The sequence below is a fragment of the Volvox carteri genome, assembly GCF_000143455.1.
Source record: "Volvox carteri f. nagariensis unplaced genomic scaffold VOLCAscaffold_50, whole genome shotgun sequence".
In the NCBI taxonomy this organism is placed as follows: domain Eukaryota; kingdom Viridiplantae; phylum Chlorophyta; class Chlorophyceae; order Chlamydomonadales; family Volvocaceae; genus Volvox; species Volvox carteri.
This window is the reverse complement of record NW_003307593.1, coordinates 526,220-550,530: the sequence shown is the minus strand read 5'-3', so window position 1 is coordinate 550,530 and position 24,311 is coordinate 526,220. Positions and strand designations below refer to the sequence as shown.

Below are 24,311 nucleotides of genomic sequence, written 5' to 3'. Positions count from 1 at the left end.
GGGTCCGCATGCTGGGCTTTCACTAAACTCATGCAGGAGGTCATGTGTCCCTGGTGTGCACATGGATGGTGCTGCACTGGCTACATCGATAACCAAGCTCGCGCCAGCCAGGATGCAGACTGGCTGGTAGCATGGAGGGCAAATGTAGTGACACAGCTTGAAGCCCTCGGTTTTATAGTCAACAGGAAAAAATCCATGCTGGGCGCAGTTCAGCAAAGAATCCGCTACTTGGAAGTGCTCATTGACACCACCGAAGGGGGTTTTATCATTCATGAGAATAAGAGGGACAAACTTCTCACCACAATCCACTTGACCCTCAGTGGACATATAATCCCAGTGGAGGCCCTCGCTTCAACTAAAGGGCAAATTCTCTCGACGTCTTGGGCCTTTGGACCCTGGTCACGGCTGTAAACCCGTGTGCTGGGCAAGCTCATCGAGTCATGAATGATGTGGGGGTCCCACCTCCCACTTTTCCCCCGCCGCGCGGGAGGAGCTGGAATTCTGGCAGAAGTCCTTCAATAAATCTAACAGCCATCGTCACTTATGGGTTCCCACCCAGGTGCCTTCCCTGATCTTTTGTGACGCGGCTGGCAAGTCTACAGCTTCCCTAGGCGGCTGGGGCGCCTGGATGGTCCCGGACGTCCTGGATGGCAAGCCAGCAGTGGCCCAGGGCGGATGGCAGCCCAAAGATAGCGGGATGGGATCCACACCGCATGAGCTCCGCGCCATCCGCCTATCCATCCAGTCTTTCAATAGCCCCACAGGCCTACCCGGCCGGGCAGTCAAGGTGCTGACAGACAACCTCAACACCGCAAACATTGTTAACAAAGGTTCAGTGAAAGCCGATAATTCCCACACGGTTGAATGTGAGCTGCATGCATTCTGCTTCGAACAAGACATCTACCTGCTGGCCAAGTGGCGGCCCCGAGAAGGAAACAGGTTTGCCGATTTCCTGTCGAAGCTGAAGGATACAGACGACTGGATGCTCCAAGCCGTCGTCTTTCGCTCGCTGAACTCCAAGTGGGGGCCCTTCGATGTAAACTTGTTCACATTGCATACCAATCGACAGCTTCCCGTGTAGTACTCGAGGTTCTTCACGCTGGGCACTGCAGGGGTAGATGCCTTCAGCTTCACATGGGGGCTGTGCTAACCTGTAGCAAGCTACATTTCCCTTAGAATATTTTAACGATTACTTTTAACAATAACTGTTAATTTGTTAAACGATCTGACTCAAGTTTCGTACATGTTCCGAGTTTCGTCGGTGCACGCAGTCCTGGGGGCCCTGACTCGAAGTCAGCCCCACCCTGGAGTTAGTTGGTACCGCTTTCATGTACTTCCTCAAAGATACTGCTTCTCTAGTACTGTGATGTTTTATTTCTTATATACAAGAAAACTGAACTGAAATTGAAAGGCGCCACCACAGTTGCCGGTGCCATGAAAGCGCAACCGTCCCGGGACACAGGCTCAGGCACAGAAATAGACTTAAAGGGTTACAGAAAACATAGCTGTGAACGGAAATAAACAAAGCCATGGAGTTTGTCCTGGACCCGAGCCATCTGCTTGCATCGCGAAAACCACGCGTCGCGCGACGCAATGTCAGTAGAGTTTGCCATCGTCACAAAACAGCAAAACAAAACACATATTGGTAAAACAAACAAAAACGGGGATAACGGCTCGCCGGTCAACACCCTCGCTCGCGGTTCAGTTTCTAAAAACACAAAGGGGCTAATGTCTCAACACAGCTATCAAACATACACACCGCTATATGACTACTCCACAATAACACAGTAGTCCTCATCGTCTTCCAGCCATGCCAGCCGTCCCCGCGCCGATGCCCGTCTCCGCCGGCTGAGTGCTCCCCCACCGCCACCGCCGCTGCCGCGTTACCCGGCCCCGCCACCACCACTCCAGCACCCGAGGCTAACGTAGGCACCACCGCCCCTGCTGTAGCTCTCAGTCCCGCCGCCGCCGCCACTGTTGATGCCGTGTCGCTCGGCCCTGCCGCCGCCACCCCAGCCATCGAGGCTGCTGCGGCCGCCGCCGAAACTGTTGTAGCTCCCGCCCCTACCCGTGACACCCCCATCGCTGCCGGCCCCCGCTCCGGCTGCTGCAGTCCCCGCGCCGATGCCCCGTCTGCTGCCGGCTGACTGGCTCCCCCACCGCCACCGCCGCTGCCGCGTTACCCGGCCCCGCCACCACCACTCCAGCACCCGAGGCTAACGTAGGCACCACCGCCCCTGCTGTAGCTCTCAGTCCCGCCGCCGCCGCCACTGTTGATGCCGTGTCGCTCGGCCCTGCCGCCGCCACCCCAGCCATCGAGGCTGCTGCGGCCGCCGCCGAAACTGTTGTAGCTCCCGCCCCTACCCGTGACACCCCCATCGCTGCCGGCCCCCGCTCCGGCTGCTGCAGTCACCCCTGCCGTCGCCGCCGCTGCTGCTGCTGGCATAGCACTCCGGCCCCCCACCGCCGCCGCCGCTGCCGCGTTACCCGGCCCCGCCACCACCACTCCAGCACCCGAGGCTAACGTAGGCACCACCGCCCCTGCTGTAGCTCTCAGTCCCGCCGCCGCCGCCACTGTTGATGCCGTGTCGCTCGGCCCTGCCGCCGCCACCCCAGCCATCGAGGCTGCTGCGGCCGCCGCCGAAACTGTTGTAGCTCCCGCCCCTACCCGTGACACCCCCATCGCTGCCGGCCCCCGCTCCGGCTGCTGCAGTCCTCGCGCCGGCGCTGTTATCTGCTGTTGATACTCGTACAGCACGGCGTCTCCATAGAGATGCAGGGTGCTGATGGTCCCACTGACGCCGTCCTGCTGATGCCTGCCGGCGCTGTCGTTCCGCTTTTGGACTGCCCTGATGAAGGCAATGGAAGGATTGAAGCGTGGCGAAACAACTGCTTCTGCCGTGGATACCCCAGTGGAGACGTACTTCTCCGCCACCTCGCGAAGCTGGTCAGCGAGGAGCACTCAGCCGGCGGAGACGGGCATCGGCGCGGGGACGGCTGGCATGGCTGGAAGACGATGAGGACTACTGTGTTATTGTGGAGTAGTCATATAGCGGTGTGTATGTTTGATAGCTGTTTTGAGACATTAGCCCCTTTGTGTTTTTAGAAACTGAACCGCGAGCGAGGGTGTTGACCGGCGAGCCGTTATCCCCGTTTTTGTTTGTTTTACCAATATGTGTTTTGTTTTGCTGTTTTGTGACGATGGCAAACTCTACTGACATTGCGTCGCGCGACGCGTGGTTTTCGCGATGCAAGCAGATGGCTCGGGTCCAGGACAAACTCCATGGCTTTGTTTATTTCCGTTCACAGCTATGTTTTCTGTAACCCTTTAAGTCTATTTCTGTGCCTGAGCCTGTGTCCCGGGACGGTTGCGCTTTCATGGCACCGGCAACTGTGGTGGCGCCTTGCAAGTTCAGTTCAGTTTTCTTGTATATAAGAAATAAAACATCACAGTACTAGAGAAGCAGTATCTTTGAGGAAGTACATGAAAGCGGTACCAACTAACTCCAGGGTGGGGCTGACTTCGAGTCAGGGCCCTCCGGTCGTCTTGCTTCGTCACATGTCACGAACTGGGCAGCTGTTAGTAAGCGAATCTAACGGGATGGGGCCCCGGGCCCCACCAACATTATCCTAGTACGGCAAGGTCCGTAGTAGAGATTATCCGGCAGGTAGGCCGAGATATAAGCTACCCGGGCGGGGTGTTCTGGCCAGACACTGACGTATCACATTACTAGGTGTTCGGAGTTCAAGACTCCGCTGCCGCCGTCTCTAACCGTTACGTACACATCTTATGTACGCTAGTGCTTGCCGCTTGGTTGGACTTCTTCCTACATCGACGAGGACTAATAACTCCACGCTTCCGCTCTGTCAGTCCTCCCGTCAGGTGAGCGACTGCTACATAACCCGCCTTTCAGCATGATACTCCAGCACACCGAGGTTTGCAAGGCCTGTGTGTGCCTGATTGCACCATACTGGCCGACCAGGGACTGGTGGGCCAGGATCACCACAGATGGCGCTTGGTTTGAACCCTTCGTTCACGGAGTCGTAATGTTGGGCCGAGCCATGGACCTGTTCCTGCCAGGCTCCAACGGCAACACGGCCCCTAAAGGTGCAGCGGCATGGGCTACCCTGGCACTCCTTTTAGATTTCTCTGGCCCCAGCAAAACATGCATCTGTGTCCCTGCTGACCTGGCCGCCTGCCATCTGCAGATCTAGCTGCACATGCAGGCCTTGTTGGGCCCCTTGGGGGACGGGGCCACCACCGACCCCCAAGCAGTCACCATGAAACTGGTGCAGGCGGCACCAGAATCACTGACGGCCAGGACCACTAAGGAGTAAGCTGCAATGTGGCGCTAGTTCTGCGGTGGTGGAAGGCAGACAACCTTCCGGGTGACATCTATTCCACCCCGGGGGAGCTGGTAGCCCTCTACTTGCTAGCCCTGATCAACACATTCTGCAGTGTAAGGGCCCTTGGCAGCTGGTCTCCCCGCTTCACATCTCTACCATTCCAAGCACGGTCAGCAATTCCGTCAGAATCGGCAGAGCCACAAGAATATAGGTAGACAGGAGCACAGAAGAGGTGTGTGGCTTCAGTATACAGAGGATCTGCACAGGTGTCTCCGTGGGGTCTGATGGTGATCTTAAGCCGTCCAGCATGTGAAGCGGTGCATGGCCTGAACAGTGCCCGGCGACCTTATGCAGGTCTCATCCCCACGGCTGCAGAAACCACAAATAACTTGTTTTCAGAGCTCACAACTGTGCATGCCTCACTCTGTTTGTAAGCATATGCATACAGGCAGCGTTTTAGCATGGTACCAGTGGATAGCCCACATGGAACATGTTCCATGTGGCATATCAAAATCCACAATTGACCAAGTCAAGTGCTGCAGCAGCTGCAAGTCACCAGTACCGTCGCTAAACCTGTGATAATTTATTTATGACAACCGTCGCCGAATTGTGTAGAGGTGGTCATGAAAGTCTTTTACAAAGTCAAACACGGAGTTCAAGTCCAGCACGTGGCCCTACGGCCGCAATAGAGGCTGCAAATCACGTCTTTTGGTCAAAATTTGATCATTAGGGACTCGCAGCCGGGGCCTTAAGCCGAATTTCGGCTGCGGGTACTGTGGTATGGACCCGCAGGACCCGCCTTAGTTGCCGACCTATGGACACCACCTGCCAGCGTTAAACGGGCCAAGACCCTCGCAGTCACTCCAGATAAATGCACGATAACTACTGAGGTTGTCAAACAGCACGACGCGTACCACGGTTTCTAGACGGGACATCCTCTCTCGAGAGCAATATCTTCACCTCTCCTGTAACCCTCCATATCTCTGTATAAATATGTAGTGCACCCAACAGTCAGCGGCAATGCCAACCATGAGTACGGCCTTCGACCTCAAAACTGCCCCCACGGTGTCTTGCTTTGTCGTAGGAACAAGTGCACAGCTTCACACGGGGATTGCACATTACATTCGAGGCCCAGCCAGCTCACCGCCAGCTGCAAGCAACGTCAAGCCGCTTCAGAACTTAAAAAAGCCCTTGAAGCCCTTCCGCTTCTTGTACTTCTTGTGCTTCATCTTGTGGCCCATTATGTGCCCCAACATGTGGCCCAACGGCGGCACACCCGACACGTGAATGGCCATGCCCGCGCCGTACCCAGCGTGAGGAGCTATCCAGGGAGGAGGGGGAAGGGGAAACGGTAGGGTAAGGGTAAGAACCTGTAAAACGAAAGCCACGGAATTCGGTGGTACTTCGCATTAATACATGAATGAGGCGCAAAGGAACTGGAAACGCACAAGGTGAGAGGGGCGACACCGCGGGTGGAGACATGGGTACTCAGGCACACACGGTGATGCGGGCGCCAAATCTCCTCACTCACCACCGTAGCCCTGCGGCGGATGTGCACCATAAGGTGCCGGGTAGCCCGCGGGCGGATGACCCGGGTAGGGTGCTGCTGGCGGCGGGTAGGGTGGAGGGGCGCCTGTTTTCGCAGGAGAAGTGCAGGAAGAGGTCAGACCAGGTCGTGAGAAGAGAAAGGACTAGAACAGGATTCTGCTGTCGCTACTGCAATATGAGGAATCCGTGTTTGGAGTTCATGTGCTGCCATTTGTTAGGCCGCGCTCGCGACGTACATACAGGGTATGTGCAGGCAGGCTGACTCATGGTGAGCCATCCGCCCAGGTCTAATGCGATGGCGGTGGTTCTCAGCCGTTGTCGACCTCGCATAAAACAGGAGCAAGCAGCAACACTTGCTGGGTGCATGCAAATTGCATTTAAACGCCACAATCAAAAGCCAACCAAGTTTCAAAGGAGCACGTTTGTAAATACCCGCTGCCTGCAAGGTTCTCCTGTAGCCAGATACTTTCCTGCCCTGCACGTACCGTGAGGCGGCGGGTAGGCGCCGTACGGCTGTCCTGGGTAGCCACCTTGATGGGACATAGACAGGGACCGAGACGCAACCGAGAGGGGGACCATGATGGTGGGGGTCGAAACGCAGCGAAGACATCCTGTTTAAGGTGCTGGTCATGCAATTTGTATGACAATACATGGAAGAACTTGGAACAGACGGTAAACAAGTATGTCGACGTAAAATGTTGCTGGCGTGAGAGGGAAGCTCAGCAAGGACAGAGAACGCGGCGTAAGGCCAAAGAGGGCGCTCTTTCCACGTACATAGTTTACCGCTTCCAGGTAGTGCGCTAATCCCGCGAGGGAACCGCGACCACCTCATTACCCAGACGCGCACCTGGGGGAGGAGGGTAGCCCGGTGGCGGTGCAGCAGGTGGGTACCCTGGCGGCGGCGGCGCTTGGGGTGCGTAGCCCGCAGGCGGAGGGTAGGGCGCTGACGGCGGGGGATGTGCTCCAGCAGGCGGCGGGTAGGGCGCTGGCGGCGGGGGATGTGCTCCAGCAGGCGGGTATCCGGCTGTTGGGGAACAAATTGACGCGCAACGAGCGCGTGCACGTCAGGAAAGGATTTTTACGGGGGAAATAGGGAACTTTGATCAACAATGAAACGCGAACATGCGATGACAGACTCCGTTACGTGATTTGGAGTTGGTGCAAAGCCCAAAAAGTGAAGACGAAAGTACTTCTCTTAAGCCCAAGTCTAAGCACTAAGACACACTCGCCCAGATCTCAGTACCATGCAGTACCATGATGCCAAATTTCAAACACGTCCGCGTCTTGGATTTGTTCACAAACCCCCTCATCCTCGCTCGTATCACTGTCAACGAACGTGTCATTGCAATCCATGCCAACCTCTCTTACCGGGCGCGTAAGCAGGAGGTGGAGCACCGTACGGTGGGGCGGCAGCTAAAGGCGCAGTGGCGGGGTCTGCGTACAGGAGGAAGCGAGCAAATCAAACATGAGTGACCCACGTATCCCAGGTCCAGGAAACAAGCACGGGACAATAGGGGTCCCACGTTGTACACCAACCCACGCTGCTCCCATTCCGAAGTCAAGGCATGGCTGGCTGCCACAAGCGACCAGCTGTATTCGAGGGGGATAACACAACAATGCCCGCAGCATTCCAATTGCCAGGCTGGGTTCCATGTACAAGTACGGGCACACACCCTCACATGTATGTGAATAGCCAGGCGGGATATTCCCATCTTCAGAGGTGTATGCGTTCACATGGCATATGCACGCTAAATCAGACAACGAACGCAGGCGGAAACGTGCGCAGGCAGCAGCATACAAACAAATACGCAAGGCTGCTGGGGGCACGGTGTAAATCGACACATACACATCTCTCCGCACGCGTTTGTACATTATCGAGACACATGTACCATGTTCCACTGCTTCAACAGGCATCCTTACGTTTGCCGCCCGGATTCTTGACGAACTGCAGTCGGACCGCCACAAAGCCGTGCTGCTTCCCCGACTTGGTGCGCACCGGGCACTGCTGGTAGTCGTGACCCTGCTCGCGAGCCTGCAAGCATTTGAGCGGATGTGCCCATACACCAGCGAGATGGAAACGCTACGTAACCATAAGCATCAACAAAAAGAACAAAAAGCCACGTAAACGTGTTCCTATCTACCTTATTCGATACGCGTAATATTTCGGCCAAGTAGAGCGACAGGCGGAATGAAAACAGATGTGTGATGGGGAGGGCTGTACAAGAGGTGAGCAAGAGACTGCTGATAAGAGGTAATGCCGGGGTTCTTGAAGTTGGCAGCGTTGGGCACGGCCACTCTTAGATCAACCCTTATCCAGGTTTTTCAAAAGGGGATCTCAAACCAAAACGGTGGAGCACACTTTGGGTCATGTAGCTAAGTTATGTTGTAGTAGATGCCTTTGACGGCTGGGTCCTCCTGACACACACACACACACACACACACACACACACACACACACACACACACACACCAGCCCCTGATCTCCACTCCGCAATCATGCAACCCGCCAGTAACTATATTCCACCCTTTCGTATTTCAAATTGGGAGCACAAGACGCACCTTGACAAGCGAAATAGTTGCGGTCCCGATGAAATCGTCCTTGCCCAGATCGCTGTCATAAATGGTCATATCGATGGTGTTGTCATTCACCTGTCATATGTCGTATGAGCAGGAGGGGGCCGCCTCGAGGAGGTTGTACGCAACCTCACAAGGCACTCGAACAAGGCAACAACCCCTCCTTACCGCGGTCCCCACACAGCCGCCAGTAGAAATGCGGCCACAGAAACACGCAGCTTGAGGCACACGGTGCATGTGGGAAACATCGACAGGGGATACTACCGCATAGCAGCAAGAAAAGCCCCCATGTACAGATCATCCAGATCGCTGGCATCCCGGCGCAGCAAGGCAACCGCTTTTGGAGCGAAATCCCCAATATCCGCATGGGAGCGAGCACATGCCCACGTCTTTGTCCACTTCTTTGCTCCAAGCCCGCCCGTTTGCTCTGAGTGCCCACACGCACGCTCTAGTCGCATGCTTGTTACTCACGCGCTTGCTATTTGCGGAGCGCTTTCGCTTTTGACTTTATCAACGTCCCGTTTTTATATATACAAAATTGCTGTGACCCGCAGGGTGAGGCGGCACGCGATCGCAATAACCCGCTCCTTGTTCACATCATGCGATTTGCGCCATGTCCATCCCCTCTGTTGTGCAGTCGTGCGCAGTACGGCTATGACCTATCGACGGCGTGGCAGGACAATGCCTGCCCAAGGCCTTACATCAAGAACAAGCATGCACACACGTGCACTTGGGAACTGCATGAATGGCAGTGGCTGCGAGCTCTCAAACTTTCCCTTTCACATATGATCAATACCAGCACGACCGCGGGCACAGGGAGGGAAGAACCTGACGCTGCTCATCTGCAGCTGGCCTCATCCACATATGTATACAGCCGCAGCCAATAGGGCGATGCCCATCCCACCGCTCAGGACCGCATGCAATTACTGCCAGGTACTGCCAATGCTCTTAACTCAATGCTGCTTACCCCGCCGTGCAATCCGCTGTGCTTTAGCAACCCGTACTTACGATATTGATATTAAAGGTCTCGTTCCATACCTGTGGAGGGGCAGGAAAGTCCAAGGCAATACATATTGATAGGATAAGAATTGTAAAATGATGCGCATGGAAGGATTGCCACAAAACGAATGTGGTGCGCGGTGTCGCGCGGTGTCGCGTCATGAGGTGTCCAGCTACCAAGGGTCGACAGCAGCAACCCACTTTGGGTAGACAGATTGCTGGAAGGTATGGCTGTGATGATGGGGAGCCAAGAACCAGTTCAACGGAATGCCGAAGCTGAAAAAAGCTGTTCGGGAAGCAAAAGGTTGCCGCAAACACATGCTGCGAGCAGAGACGAGTTTCCAGACGTGCTTGTCCACCATCATGCTGGGGTGTCCAACCAGTTGCACTCCTCATTTGGCTTCCTCACACACGTCGCGAGACATTCAAGACACCACGTGATGTTGGCGTTGGCGTTGGTGTAACAGTTGCTAACGAGCACAGCCGAAATCACAACAATAGGCAGTCTGTGGCTACTGTAGCAGCATATGGGCAGAGAGGAGATATGGGCCGTCTTACCGGGTTCTTGCCGCCGTTGTTGTGAGTCCTGGTTCGGAAGGTCTGTCCGCCCACTCGGATCACAGCAAAAGGATCCTGGGGGCCGACCAACCGGACAAATGCAAACATTGGTGAATGTGCAAACCAGATGCCGAAGATAGCCAGATATGGGATGTACAACAAAACCTGGCTCTCAGCTCTTCCCGTTGTGACCCGTATTGGAATACCTGTATGCCAAGCGGCGGCCTGGTTCGCTCATCAGAACGGTTGGGACATGCATGGGTAAATATATCCGTTTGGCTCTGCCACTCGAGGACTAAGACCCCGTCACGTATCTGCCCGCACTTCACTTCAAGGCCTCTCTTGCTTAGCTCATCTCAGGTATGTTCAACGTGCACCATATCTTGCATACGCGCGCAAGCAGATACAGCGGACCAGCACACTACAGGACCCAACCCAACATCATAAAAGGAACGTATCAGCTGCCAATCCCAAACACAGCAGGCATCCCGTGTGTCTCACACGCACAGCTGGACAACATGTTTTTTTGTGCAGCTGTGTCACCCATCCGCGCCTTTGTGGCTGACGCAAAAACGCCTGCACGTCCAGCTGGGCCGCAAGCGCCTCACGCTTGTACCCTTGCAAGCCGGTAACCCACGCTTCATATTTGACATGAATATCTTACCGAGACCAGGGACGATGTGGTCAGCAATCTGGATACGGGGGTGCTACAAACCTACGTCCCAGGTTGCTAAGTTGCTAACCAAACAGCCCCTGGATTCCGCACTCTTATGGGTACGAGGTGACGCTGTCGCGGCCCGGCTAGTTATGCGAAAACCTTAATTTCAAAGTGCTGTAATTGTAGGTCCATGTGAACAGAATGCAGCGACGTTCTGGGCATCGGGCTGGACAGGAAACGTGCTCTACGAGCCTCACGAACAACCATAGAAGCTGGGTTGCAACTATCCCGTTCCCGTATCGCCTCTAATGGACATGAGCCTTACCTGCTTTCCAAACCTGTATCACAGCGAAGGTGTCAAGAGTCGTGCAAGAAAAAGTGAACGATCAGTTGGCCTGCTGACGAAAGCACGAAGCAAGCAGAAAAAGAAACGTGTAATCGCCTATCCTACCAGTCTTTGTCCTTCAGATCCTGCAGCACGTGAAAATTTGTACGTTTTAACAAGGGAACCCAATAACTCATTTCACGCCTTGCTTCCTTACCTTCGCATACTCAATTGTGACCGTTAAGATGCCCGCGTCGAGCGCCATTTGTATGAAGTTGAGCGCTCAACGAGTGTGTCCGTCAATGAGCTGTATGTGATGTTTAGGCCTGTGAACCTGGCAAATGTCCTTCAGCTTCACGTTTACAAACCTAAAAGGTCTACAAGTGTATGCCCAGTGAGCCCTTGGCGGCATGCAGGAATCCGGGAGGACACCGGCATAAAATTGCGAGGAGCTTCGCCAACTACTTTCCGTACCCGCGTTCTATGCCCGACTCACAATGTGGGTAGACGCATTCCCCCACCATCACCGTAATGCGTTATATAAGCTTCAAACTTATTTGTGCAATTTTTTATCAATATCTATCGGCTAGCATCAAAATTGCCCTGTGCGGGCGCCAATTAAAAACAGCACGAAGATGCGGGGACCTCAGCTGCCCATCAGGGCAATAGCCGTCGTAGGTAGTGGTTTAGGTGCGCTTACTTTTGCCAACGGCTTGGACAGCGGAAAAAATGATGGCTTTACTAAGAGTCAAGCCGGAAATAGGCCAAGGGACAGCCAAGAGAGAACCGGCTCAGGATTTGGGTATTTGGGGTCCCTCACCCGAGCTATGCTCTCGTTTCCGACGCAACTCATCCCTTGGGCATGCCACGCTGACGCGAGCGGATACGACACGATGAACCCGACACCGGCATCATTGCTCCCCTCTACACGCTCCAGCGGAGGTGACTCTGACGGGGATAGCGACAACGACACCATTACGGGGGTATTCCATCGGCTCGATCCGCACCGTGCGAAGCTCGTTCTCGTGCAGGTAGTTTTCAGGTAGGGATATGGTCAGCCGGTCCACAAGTCGTCCGCGCTTCCGCAAACTCCCGAAGAATTTCACAGACCGCTCCTTGTATGCGGCTTTCTGAAACCGAGTGCCGCTTACGCAAATACAGACGTTGCGAGAAAGTGTGCTACTTGTTGTGCATGTGTGAATGTGGCCTCCAGCACAAGCCGCAGGCCCCCCCGCACAGAGGTTTTATGGACAGTGTACAAGAACCCGTCCTTTCAGGACGGTTGAGGGCATGGTGCGATCGTATCTTGTCGTGCCGGGTGCAACTATGTATGTCCGTAACGCACCAGCTTCCTTCACCCTTTCCATCTCCTTACCCTCTCCCCCCTGGGGCGCATGTGGAATAGGCACGGCGCCCGAACGCCGCTGAGCAGCATGCCAGAGCTATGGCTGGGCCAGCAGTGGGACGTGTGCGGGGAAGCCTACCAGGTGGGCTCCGGGCTCAGGGTTGGGGGTAGGGGTGGCTGATGCAGTACAAGCGAGAGGCCAACCAGCCCCAATACCAGGGACGTAATGAGAGGTCGACTTCCGGACGAGAGGAGACTGCTCCGGAGAAGAAAAACGAGCTACAGAAGAACTAATATGGATGCGGGTGGTACCGTGTTGGTAGGAAGGGGGGCATGGACCGGAAGGCCGGCCAGCTTGTTGGTGGTCGAAGGTTGTCCTGATATGCTGCGACTGGTGTCACTGTGGCTGGTGGCAGTGACGGGTCCCCCCCGTGCCCCTCCCCACGGCCTGCATGGGCCCTAACCACGGGCGACAGCCCCTCTCACGGCCATAGGGTCTATGGTACATTGACCACCACTACCAGCTGCTGCGGCTGCGGCTGCGGCTGCTTCTTAACCCGCTGGGCTTGCTTCTTAATCCGGGTGGACGGCGCTAAGCGGGCTTGGGATCTGGGTTCCTCGCCTGCTTACGTGGCAGCCCTGGCTTCCATTCGTAACCGGATGCACCGTCGGCCCCAACGGGCAACGTGTCCCCATGGTCCCGGGTTATTTGTATTCTCTCCCCCCCCTTCCCCCCTCCCCCCCCTCCCCCGCCTGCAGGCCGCTGACGTGCGGCTCGTCTCCACTGCAGGTGTGGAGGACCCCCCATCGAAACGGAACCTGCGACAGGTACGCGTGTACGTGTGCCACGGTGCGTGTAAAGGGTATACGGCAATGTATGACACGTGTACAGGGTGCGCCGGTAAGTGGGGTGTGTGAATGTCCTCCTGACCGGAGGGAGCTTGTGTTCCCGGCCGCCGGGCGCCTGCCCCCCTTGCTCGATTTCCTTTGCAGCATTATTACATTTTTTCATGAATGAATCCTGTTACTGCGGTTACTGTGGGTCTTGAAGGATTGGCGGTGCGTAAGCCTCTCAACGAACACCGCTGTCGGTTCCGTGCATACCCCGCAAGGGCTTGTCCCCGCCACGCTTTTCTGATTTCGTCTCCCCACTCGCCTCTCGGTATGCAGCGCTCAGTTATTTTGGATGGCGGTTGCCACAAGGGCGAGCTGACACTGCTGGGTCAGTCCCAGGCCCTGGAGCTGGGCCGGTGGCTCCGGAACCGTTATGTAGAGGAGGCCGCGTTCTTGCCGCCAAAGCACCGAGTGAGAGGGGAGGGGCGCCCCCAGGTGCCCAGGGCTGCGTACGGCATGTGTTCGTTGGCAACCGCGCGCAAAGGTTATGTGGGGGTTCATGGCCTTGGGCCAGTGATGGTGTGATGGTGTATGTGGGCGTACGACAGCTAGTAGACGGTGTACATGTGTAAGGCGCAGTGGGTGTATGTATGTATGTATGTATGATGTTACAGAGTGGTGTAGCTCCACCAGCGGCCCCCTTACCCGAGGCAGTTCCCTGCTCTCCCCTGCGAGAGGGGCACCCTAATCTATTCACCCCATCCGACTTCAGAATGTATTCCTTGGGTTCAGCAACTCACCACCAGCATCCAACCAGATCTAGCGGATCAACGGCGCATTAACTTAGTTCCTGGTCAGCTTCCAAGTTGATATACTCACGTCCTACACCGTCCACAAGATGGCGGGCCACCTCCCATTTCATCACCCCTCACACACCGAGGGCTCGGCAAGGCAGATTTGAATCCGGAACCTCCGGGAGCAGAAGTCAGGCCTTAACTGTATTGTATGTATGTATGTTTGTTTGTATGTATTTGTGCATTAAAAAGTAGTGGGTACATGAGTACATGTCTTTTGTTCAACAAGCAACAGCACGTTGAGCGTTGCGTTGACCCATATTCCCGGTTCCCATAATAATTATGAGATGTGTACTTTTGCGTATGCAATGATAATGTGATTGTCATCACAGCTCACACAGAACCCTGATGTTGTGATGTCCGTGACAACTCCTTACATATACATATGCATATGTAATTGCACAACGAAACGGAGAGCCGCCCTGGTAACCCAGAGGCCCTCTGTGCGTTTCGCTGCCCGCCTACCTGACTCGCACAGTCGGGTGTGTTGGAGGCTCGCACCACGAACTTCTCCCGGACCATCGCCACCCTGCGGGGGGTGCTGACGGGGCTGTACCCGGACCTACCAGTGCCGCAGCAACAAGGACGGCAGCAAGGACGGCAGGGGCAGGGGCAGGGGCAGGGGCAGGGGCAGGGGCAGGGGCAGGGGCAGGGGCAGGGGCAGGGGCAGGGGCAGGGGCAGGGGCAGGGGCAGGGGCAGCAGCAGCAGCACGACGAGGGAGACGCCCAGTCTTCATCGTCTTCATCGTCTTCAGTGCCCCGGGTGACCACCTCCGGTGAGTGGCTGAGTAGCTGTGTGGCTGTGTGGTAAGATGGATGCACCGGGCTGGTGAGGTGGAAAAGGGAGGGCAAGAGGCGGGAAGGTCAGATACCCACGGTCCGACGGCCCGACGACATCACCACTGTCCATCCATCCCTCCGACGGAGCAACCCGTCACTCCCCAATGGCCATTTCCCCTCAAAAGCCCCGATGGCTGTCTATCTTCCCCTCCCTCGACCCCGCCCTAAATCCCCTCCTATCCCCGGGACCTCAGCAGCTGATTCTTTGCTTCTTTCCACATCACCTCCCCCTCCCCCTCCCCTCACCTCCCCCTCACCTCCCCTCACCTCCAGGGGACCTGGATGAGATCCTCTACGCTGACACCGGGGCATGTCCCCACCTGGGCTCGTTCCAGGCCATGTCCAGGGAGGCCGGCAGGGGTGAGAGGGGGAAGAGGGAGGGGAAGAGGAGAGGGGCTGGGGGACTGCACCCGACAGGTCAATGTTGCCTTTCTTGCTGCAAGTGATTTCGCTGGTTGTTGCTACCAAGCGGAGATGGACCCCTCATCCCTTCCGTAATTTCTTCCCGGGGGCCCCCCCCGGCTTCACTCTTTCGTGGTTCGTCTTTCACTCCTCGGCCCCCGCTTTTCAAACACCCCCAGCCGCGGTCCGTTCCGATCCCGAGTACATGTGGGCAAGGGAGGAGCTGCTGAGGCTGCTGAAACTGAACCCCACTGCCTTTGACTCGAACCGGGTGCGTGCGAAGGGACTGGGAGGGGTTGGGCATATGTGGGGTAGGACTAGGTGACATGAAGGGTCGTAAAGCCAGGTTTGCGCACGTGTGCGCTTCCTGATTGTACGGTCTTTTTCATCATTGTAACCCCATCTCCCATGCCCCTCTACTCGGCACTGCACCCACCCACCCTCTGCACTCCCTTACGGAACGCTCCCTCTCCCGCCCTCCCTACTTCCAGCCCTTTCTAATCCCCAAACCTTCTATCCCCCTTCCCCCCTTCCCCCCCCCTCAGTGGATATTCACCAGCCTCCACGACGTGCTCACCGCCCTGGAGGCCCACGGCAAGGCACTACCACCCGGCTTCGAGCACCAACCCCGACTGAGGGCCGCTATCAACCGACTGGTAAGGGAGGGAAGGGGTGCTAGGGGGTGTGGGTGAGGGGCCGGGCGGGCAAGGGGGTGGTTCTGGGAGGTAAATGCAAATGGGCTCCCGTCCAACCGCCAAACCCCGGTAGCACCTATTCGCTCCAACCCAGCCATGCGTCCCCCGCCCCGGGCGAACCCCCTATTCGGCCTGGATAGTGGGCCTGGTCGTTATTGTCGAATATCCACTACAGTGAGTTTTTAACACCATGTGAACCAACTTGCCAATCATCTTGGAACGCTTTCCTGATCCACCCTTCCCCCCCCCCTACTCCTAAGCACCCGCCCGCCTTCACCTCCTGGCCACAGGCCACCAAGGAGTTCAGTGCCGAGGTGGCGCCCAGTGTACGGGACTCCCATGGTCGTACTGTACTGCGCCTCAGTATGGGTCGCTTGCTGCACGTCCTGGTGGACAACATGCAGCAGACGACGACGGCGGCGGCGGCGGTGACGGCGGCAGCTGCGGGGTCGGGGGCAGGAGCAGGGGCGGCAGCAGGGACGGTGGCAGCGCCGAATGGTGGCCGCCAGTTTCATCCGCTGATATATTTATACAGCGGGCAAGGAGAGGAAGGGAGGGGGGAAGGGTAGCTGTTGTGAGGAGAGTGTGGGGGAAGAGGGGAGGGGGGCTGGTTGAGGTGGTGCTGTGCGGCGAGGACGGTGAGTTGGAAGGTGGGAAATGAGGTGGCGCAAGAACAGCGGGTCGACTGCCGCCGCGTCCAGAGCACCAACACACAGGATCTGTATGTTGCCAGGGGGGCCGTTATGTGGCGTGTGAAGGAACTGAACCGCACGTGTGCCGCTGCAGGAGGGAGCGAGGATAAGTGGCACCCGCTGCCCCACCCAGTTCCCGTAGTTCACACACATACATACATACATACATACACACATAACCTTTTGACACATAGATACACACACATAGACACAAGCACCTTCCCCCTTGCCCCCCCTTTGTCGTTTCCTTACCCCTCCCGCCGTACCGGTTTCGCCCCAGTCACGACAGCACCATCATGCCGATGCTGTCCGGTGAGTGGCTGCCCCGCTCCCTCATTCCCCCTCCCCACTCCCCCTCTCCCGCTCCCACCCAGGGACTTGGGAATAGACTTGGACTGCAGTAGGCTGGTCCAGTCCTTTAGCTTGGGATGAGAGCTTAGGATAGAGGCCGGGGTATGCGTGTGTGTGTGTGTGTGATGGGATTTCCGCCTGTCGCCTCCGTACTCCGTCACGCATCTGGGCACATGGAATGGTGGGTCCATCTCGTTATGATGGCTTTGGAGCTGCTCTACCGGTCCTATGATCCGTGTGGGGGTTGTAGCCATTACGTTGTCGCAATGGCCCTTATAGTTGCGGGGGGACACCCAGGTCATGTCCCGTCCTACCCACCGTGGTTCCCTTCGTCTCCTCATGTTGCTTGCTTCTCCCAACCCCGTCATCCTGGCCGCATCGTCCCGGCCCCGTTCCCTCTTGCGTCTCGAAGTGATGTTTCGGTTCGCTCGTCCTTTCCTGCTGCTCTCTTTTTCCGCCGCCACCTGGCGGGGGCCCCGCCCCTCAGCGCTGGGTGTGGACGTCACCGAATGGCCGCCGTACCTGTCTAACCTGGTTCTGGAGCTGTGGCAACTAGCTCCCAACGCGCCAGGGGAGGATAAGCCCCGCCATGTCGTACGGGTCTTGTATAACCAGCAGGAGCTGCCGCTGCCGCACTGCCCTCCGGGTGGGTCGGTGGGTCGGTTGGCGATGACTTCCGCCCCGCTAGGGGAGCGGGCGACTTAGGGAGATACGCAACGGCCACCGACCTGACTGCTCCACCACTTTGCCTGATCTGGGTCGGGCCATTGTTGCGGCACGACCTCCATCGTCCACACCTCTATCTCAAAGAACCGCGGACCCGCACCCACAACGTGGGTGAGTGGCGACTGCGCCGCTCCCCTTCGTTCCTCCCCCTAGCCACCCACCACATCCAATCACCATCAGAGCTCCCCGGCCCTCGCCTACATCACCCAACGCCCGCCTCGCCATCCATTCACTCACGCGGCGGCCCTGGCAGGCTTCCTACCCTCGCTCGACACCTTCACTCGGGAGGTTGTCGGGCCCTTCCTGCTGTCAGCGCAGCGACACCAGGAGCTATGCCGAGTCAAGGTGGAGCACGACGGGGCCATGCCGCAACCCAAGGCCAGGGCCAAGACCGCGTCCGTGACTGCCGGCGTGTAAGGTTGCAGGCTGACAGATAGAACAGGGGATAGGAAGAGGAGGGTTCGGGCTTCGGGAGAGGAGCAGATGTGGTGTGTATGTAGGGCTATGTGTTACGAAGAAAACACATAAGGCTTATGTCAGCGTTCCTTGTGTCGCGGTAAGCTTGTGCGTGCTGTGCTTGTCATGTCATGTGCTGGAAAGGATTCTGGTGTCTAGGCAGAGAATACGAACCGCGTGAGTGGGTGTTTACAGGGTTGCACGGGTAGGGTGGTAAGTTAGCTGGGAAAGGAGGAATGAAGCATGAAGCGGTCTGATGCCCACGGAACGCCATGGTAATGAGCGTGTAAGGGGATACATGCGTTTCATGGCGGTGGACTTGATGTGAGGTGCTGGGAGGGATCTGAAGAAATCGAGCGGCAGGTTGAGGTGCGCCTGAGTTGTGCAGGAAGGGAGGGGAAAGGTGGATGTAGAGTTGTAATTGGTAGGTGTTGAAGGGTAGTGCTTGGTAACGACAGGGCGTTTGCACGGTCTCAAAACGGGCACGAACCCCCAAACGGGCACGAACCTTCCAAAGCTGAAACATCATATGTACGACCGTACGGTCTCACGTTTCTTGCACCCGCCAGGGGCTTAGGTAATTAAGTTACATATTTCTTTCCGGCCGTAAGAGTTCTAATGTATTATAGGTCCTTTACATCATAATCAGGTTATTAGCATATTCATGCTTTAGCGTTATCGACGCATCCAGCACAAATCGGTCGCCGTTAAATCTAAAGATCCCGTTGGGGCGGCTGGATAGGGGTGCAGTTACAAGCAGTCACTCAGCCTCGTTCCTAAGCCATAATCATGGCGGCAAACCCCAGGCAACTGAGCACATCAAGGCGAGAGTTCTGGAACTGCGACACCACATGCAGCACAGACTGACAAACGTTGTGTCCTATTGTGATGCATAGTCAGGGATCACAACTGCGTACTATATGGGTTACACCTTGCTGTATGGGAAGGGTTACCAGGATGGCTGTACGACCCTGGTGCCGTATTGGTGACTGGCATGACGAAATGCCAGGTAATTCACCAATCCATAGCAATGTTCAACAACCGACCGGTGCTGACCCGGTACAAATTCTGTGCTTCAACTACGGATATGACGTTTCAGAGGTCGTTGTCGCGCGCAGAAAGGGATCAGATGAATGCTGAAAGCTACCTACGCGTAAAACCCGCTGCGGCAAGATTGGCCCCTGGCGTAATCCCTGGCATTATGCTCAAAAGATGTGCCTACGGCTCCAGGGGACAACATCCCCAAGCACATATGGCGTGAAGGCGAAGATGTCTTCCCTTTTCGGGGACGACACCTCCCAACCGATAGCCCATAGAATTCAATTCTGGTCTATAGATGCGCCAAACATAAGCCTTACTAGACACGCGCGCATGCCCAGCCCTAGCACAACCTCGACTGCTTTAATTCGCAGCATGGGAAGGTCGAATGGGGGCGTGTCATACCTACAGCAATATGCCCTACGAGAACTCACGGCGGTGCCATGTGAGGGGGTGCACAAATGGGAGAAAGCACCCCACATTGCCTTGCATTGCCGCGGGAGTGGAGCGGCGGCTACTTCCTTGTAAGGAAGCCTAATCCCGCTGCTCCGTGCTACATGCGGCTCTGTCCGTGCACATTGTGTGTGTCACATATGCCCTCATGCGGCCTCTAAACTATCAACGGTGGAATCAATTCATCATGGAAAAGTACGCGCGTTGTTGGCGGCTTCAGCGACAAAGTACAGGTTCCGACATGACGTTTTGCCTTGGTAATAGTGACAAACTCAATCGTCCTGCATTAACACCAGCGGCTGCAGCTCCAGCGCACCGTTTGCCTGGCTGTGCGGTTGCGGGGCCGCTGGCTTGAGCACAGACTGCAGCTGGCACGTGCCGAGTTCGTCGGCCAATGCGTCAAGGTCGCCATGCATTCGTTGCCTCCCGAACGCCGCACATAGCGTAAGTTGTCGTTCCTTGATAGGCGTCGCCTTGCGTGTCTTGGGAGCATCCTGCGGGCAGGAAGAGGGCGGACGTCCTGTCAGTCGGGGGTTGCCGCGGTGGTACGAGCGCGGATTGCGCACACGGTCGCATGAATTTGAATGCCGACATCAGCTCATTCAAGCCCAACCGGAAGCAGTAACAGCATAAAATTTAACTTCTGTTCGGTGCACGGTTAATAAATGGAGCTCCAATTGCATGGAGACATTCGGTCCGCATCCGGCAGCCGACGCACCAGCAGCTCTTGCAATCGGAGACGCCCCAGGGTAGGGTGCATCGCCAGGTTGTTACGGCGTGAAGTCCGGCCGCCGGGTGACCACGGCGCTTTCATAGTAAATAGGGGTGACGACGCACTAAGTGCGCTATCTTCAAATATCGTGCAGAGAGCACGCTGTGCTTTTTTATTTTTCGTTGACGCAAAGCGGCTTGATGCCTGCGGGAACAGGTTTTCGGGTGATTTGGGGTAGGGGACGTATAAGGCGCGTAGTCTATCGCAAAAGCGTGGCCTCACCGATTGCTTGGTCACACCCCGAAGACCTGGTCCTAATGTAGGTCTCGGTGACAACAACCGAGGCGGGTTGTTTGGACAAGATACCATTATTCTAAAAAGTTTGCTAAAGTAGTGCTCTATCCTGACCAATTCACAAAGGCTGATTCATGGGCGTGCCTTGAGATAAATATTTCTGAGCTGGAGATGATATTGTGTTGCACAAACTTGGTTAAGTGCTGCATCGGCTGACAGCTCTCCGTACTCGCTTGCGAATCCAAACCTTCGCCATAACGGATTCCCCAAGATACCAGTTTCTTATTGTTGATGCGTTTACTATATCATCAAAATTAACCAAAATAAAAAACCTGTGACCTAGCAGCTATAGTTCCGCGCATTTTCTCGTTCCTGTTTACGGTTCTGAGCTTGGATTAACGAGACCATGGCGGACGATTTTGATGACGCGTAAGTTAAATTAGAATCTTGGAACAAGATGCTTAGTTGGGGTAGCAACCTGCAAGTGTGCCATCAGCTTCGACCCTTTACCAACAGTTGACGGGAATGGATTTGTGTTCAGGGGAGGCATGGAGGAGCCAATGGACCTTGGCGAGGAGGTGGGTTCATGTTCCTTGCACTATAATGTTACCTGTCGTCGCCGCCGAACTTGTCGTCTGCTCACCACCGCAGCCAGCCCTCGAAGATTTCGCTGGCGAAGCACATGAAGGCGACGGAAACATTGATATACTTGATAACCAAGAGCAGCAGCAGCAGCAAGGGGGGGGCCAGCGACAAAGAATCACCACGCGTTACATGACTAAATATGAAAAAGCGCGAGTGCTTGGAACCCGAGCACTACAAATTAGGTATGCCCCCGTTTGTCAAAACGTTGCGTCACCCCGCTTGTGCACATGCAGTCCCTCCTCTGCCTCCCAGCCCAGCCACGGGGCAGACACCCCTTTTGCGCCTTGCGGCTCATCGCCAACCTCCCACCCCGCCGCGGCGGTCCTGTCCCCATCCCCTCGTGCACCGGCCTTGCAGCATGAACGCACCCGTCATGGTGGAACTGTCTGGGGAGACCGACCCGCTCGAGGTGCGCATACATTAAGTCCGCCTCCTCCCCATTCCCTACGGCCCGTTTCCCTCTCCTCGGCTACCAGTGCTTACCCAGCATGTCCAACTGAGGCATTGGCATGCTCCCCCGCGTGCCTGGGGCCAGACTCTGTGTGTCCTTGGGGGTCATCGTCTGGGGTTATGGACCGCAATCCTCGGGTCTGGGATAGGTATGATATGTCCCTTTCTTAAGGTTGTGTCCCTGTGTTCAATTAGCAAACGGGGTTGAGAGGGGAAAAGGGAGCAGGCCCGGTTGGCGAGCGTTTTGCATCTAAACGATTTTGTGCGACGTGCTCGATATCTACATACGCCTTGATGCAGGTAGTGCGCATTGTATCGACGATCTGGGTGCTCTTTTTTCTTACATCGAACCCGCGCGTAGAAACCCCATAGACTGTACAGCGTAAGGCGCTTTATTTCTATAGCTTGCTCTGCAGGCTTACGGCGGTTGAGGTGGTGGCTTGGGCTCTTATGTTTGACAGTGTCCAGGGCAATGTAATTCCCTGCCTGCCTGTGTGTTCGTCAGATCGCCATGAAGGAGCTTCGGGAAAAGAAGGTACCATTTACAATCCGACGGTATCTGCCCGATGGAAGGTGAGCTCGGTATGTCCTGAACTGACAGGGCGGCTGCACTGGGGAAGCGCAGCCTCATCCCACGAACCCCCATCCTAACCGTGCAAAAACGGCGGGAAGGAAGCCGGGGGGGAGCGTGCTCCAGGGGTTTCGATCAGGGGGAGCGTGTGCTGGTTGGGTTTCCCGGGCAGCCGAAGCCCCCGGTTCGTGGGCCTCAGGAGGCCGCTGACGTGCGGGCCGTCCCTTTTCCTGACTCCCGAATTTCTTAAGCCAACCAAACTGCACGAGATCGCTCTGCGGGAGGCTGCGGCATTGCGTTTTGGCATTGAGCAGCCTGTTGCTACTGGTCGCGGGTTTCTGGCCATCCTCGTTACGGCCTCGCAGCCTGTGGGCCAGTCGCTGCTCCCCTGCTGCAAGAGCCGTGTGCATTGTTGCTAGGCTGGACCAAGTTGGGAAGGACCAGACCAGGTCCCTGCAGTCAAGACACCCAAGCACCAGCGGGATGGTTCACGTGACTTCGTGGCACCCTCCTCATCTCTAAATGTCGACCTTTCTGCACACATCAACACCAGGACGTGCCTCATTCGCTGTTTGTCTTGCCCTTTCTCTCTTTTCTTGTTTGCATGCATTGTTATGAACCCAGCACTTTAATGGATCCTTTCCGCCCCTCTTCTCACAGCTACGAGGACTGGAGCATCAGTGAGCTGGTGGTTCCAGATTGAGGACTCGGCTCCACGGGGGCCCTGCTTTGGCGCCGCGGCAGCAGCTGTGAACCTCGTTCATACCTGTTGCAATTCCGAAAGTGCTGACAAGGGTCTGAAGCCAAACTGTGACAGCGGTACCGGGCCTGCAGACCAGAGATGTGGCGCTATCTCGATTAACTGAGGGGCCTTGGCCTTGGTGTACAGAACATAACATGCATTAGCGGGTACAGCAAGAGCTGTAGCGGCGCTAGGAAGTCGGGTGGGGTGTGGGTTGAGAATCGACGACGGAAGTGCTGCAGGGCCTGGCAGGGCGTGGGAGGGAGCTGCACATTGGGTCCTGTCCCGGACGCGCATTGAGGGGTTGACGGTGCTAGTTCGATATAGGTTAAGGCCTGGGTCTGGGTGGGCCTTACCCATCTTCCGAACTCGTGAGACGCATCGTCAGGAGGAGCTCCAATGCGGTTCCTGCTGCTTGGCGCTAGTTATCAATTAAACCGCGTGCAACGACTTGAGAGTTTGGATGAGGAAATAGCAGTCCCGTCTTCAAAAGGTGCAATCGCTGAAACTCGCGCCAATAGCTTTGGAACTTTGGTGTTTGGATCCGCAAAACGGATTATGAGGCCGGTAATTATGGATTCATTATCCAAGGGGCCTTCCGGACAGGAGTTGTAGCGTATTGGAGTACTTGAGCTTGGTACGACATGGCCGCGTTCTCCTCAGTCTCTCTGTCCCCTGTTTTGACTTCTGTGCTTCCAACACGACAACCTGCTCACTATGCTCAACATCTGGCACCTACGCCACTCGGCCACCAACGCTAACAACCTTGGAGGTGGATGCAAACAAGAGCTGCACTACACATCTGTCCAAAGGGCCTCCGACCCTAACGTGACCTACCTCCCCACAGCCCTCACTCCGCGTGCGAAATACTAGCACACATGTACTACATGTACATGCTTATGCTCATGGCTGCTGCTCATTCGTAACCTCAGCAATACTCCCACACTGCACGTGATTCGCATCCCATGCTTCCGAGGACGGGAACAGCGGACGAACGCTGTTCCCAATCGTTATGGGACAGTCAACCACCCCTGTCGTGCCACATGGCTACTCTAAGTCACTGGATAATCTGTCTGCGAGACATGCACACGACGACGATGACGTTTGGCCCGCCAGGAATAACACACAGGGACTGTGCCTGCCGGCCAGACATGGATTCGGGCAGTGGGGTTCATTCATAAGACACCAATTCTTCTACGCGA

The 24,311-nt window shown here is 56.1% G+C and overlaps 5 protein-coding genes across 5 annotated transcripts; 2 read left to right on the top strand and 3 right to left on the bottom strand.

Annotated features, from left to right (window-relative positions):
• Positions 1–2,179: 2,179 nt before the first annotated feature.
• VOLCADRAFT_96211 (uncharacterized protein) lies at positions 2,180–4,203 on the bottom strand (the record flags this gene model as incomplete). Its single annotated transcript, XM_002955243.1, has 2 exons — positions 2,180–2,944; positions 4,189–4,203. 2 exons carry the CDS (start codon positions 4,201–4,203, stop codon positions 2,180–2,182), a joined length of 780 nt encoding a protein of 259 aa, XP_002955289.1.
• Positions 4,204–4,966: 763 nt separating this feature from the next.
• VOLCADRAFT_106750 (uncharacterized protein) lies at positions 4,967–11,402 on the bottom strand. Its single transcript, XM_002955242.1, has 12 exons — positions 11,227–11,402; positions 11,136–11,155; positions 11,010–11,022; positions 10,027–10,101; positions 9,478–9,507; positions 8,455–8,544; positions 7,816–7,927; positions 7,264–7,329; positions 6,743–6,919; positions 6,381–6,425; positions 5,879–5,980; positions 4,967–5,668 (listed from the first exon to the last, which is right to left on the bottom strand). The coding sequence occupies exons 1-12, from the start codon at positions 11,272–11,274 to the stop codon at positions 5,520–5,522; spliced, it is 927 nt and encodes a 308-aa protein (XP_002955288.1). The 5' UTR covers positions 11,275–11,402; the 3' UTR covers positions 4,967–5,519.
• A 500-nt stretch (positions 11,403–11,902) lies between these two features.
• VOLCADRAFT_106749 (uncharacterized protein) lies at positions 11,903–18,165 on the top strand (the record flags this gene model as incomplete). The annotated part of the gene is made up of 12 exons (XM_002955300.1): positions 11,903–12,051; positions 12,415–12,496; positions 13,114–13,182; positions 13,525–13,659; positions 14,521–14,818; positions 15,156–15,242; positions 15,464–15,555; positions 15,830–15,940; positions 16,270–16,517; positions 16,952–16,983; positions 17,510–17,676; positions 17,929–18,165. 12 exons carry the CDS (start codon positions 11,903–11,905, stop codon positions 18,163–18,165), a joined length of 1,707 nt encoding a protein of 568 aa, XP_002955346.1.
• Positions 18,166–19,285: 1,120 nt separating this feature from the next.
• VOLCADRAFT_106748 (uncharacterized protein) lies at positions 19,286–20,860 on the bottom strand. The gene is made up of 3 exons (XM_002955241.1): positions 20,690–20,860; positions 20,414–20,611; positions 19,286–20,189 (listed from the first exon to the last, which is right to left on the bottom strand). Exons 1-3 carry the CDS (start codon positions 20,774–20,776, stop codon positions 19,968–19,970), a joined length of 507 nt encoding a protein of 168 aa, XP_002955287.1. The 5' UTR covers positions 20,777–20,860; the 3' UTR covers positions 19,286–19,967.
• Positions 20,861–21,005: 145 nt separating this feature from the next.
• VOLCADRAFT_106747 (uncharacterized protein) lies at positions 21,006–23,762 on the top strand. The gene is made up of 6 exons (XM_002955299.1): positions 21,006–21,130; positions 21,243–21,279; positions 21,353–21,528; positions 21,704–21,755; positions 22,302–22,369; positions 23,028–23,762. The coding sequence occupies exons 1-6, from the start codon at positions 21,108–21,110 to the stop codon at positions 23,068–23,070; spliced, it is 399 nt and encodes a 132-aa protein (XP_002955345.1). The 5' UTR covers positions 21,006–21,107; the 3' UTR covers positions 23,071–23,762.
• Positions 23,763–24,311: the final 549 nt, after the last annotated feature.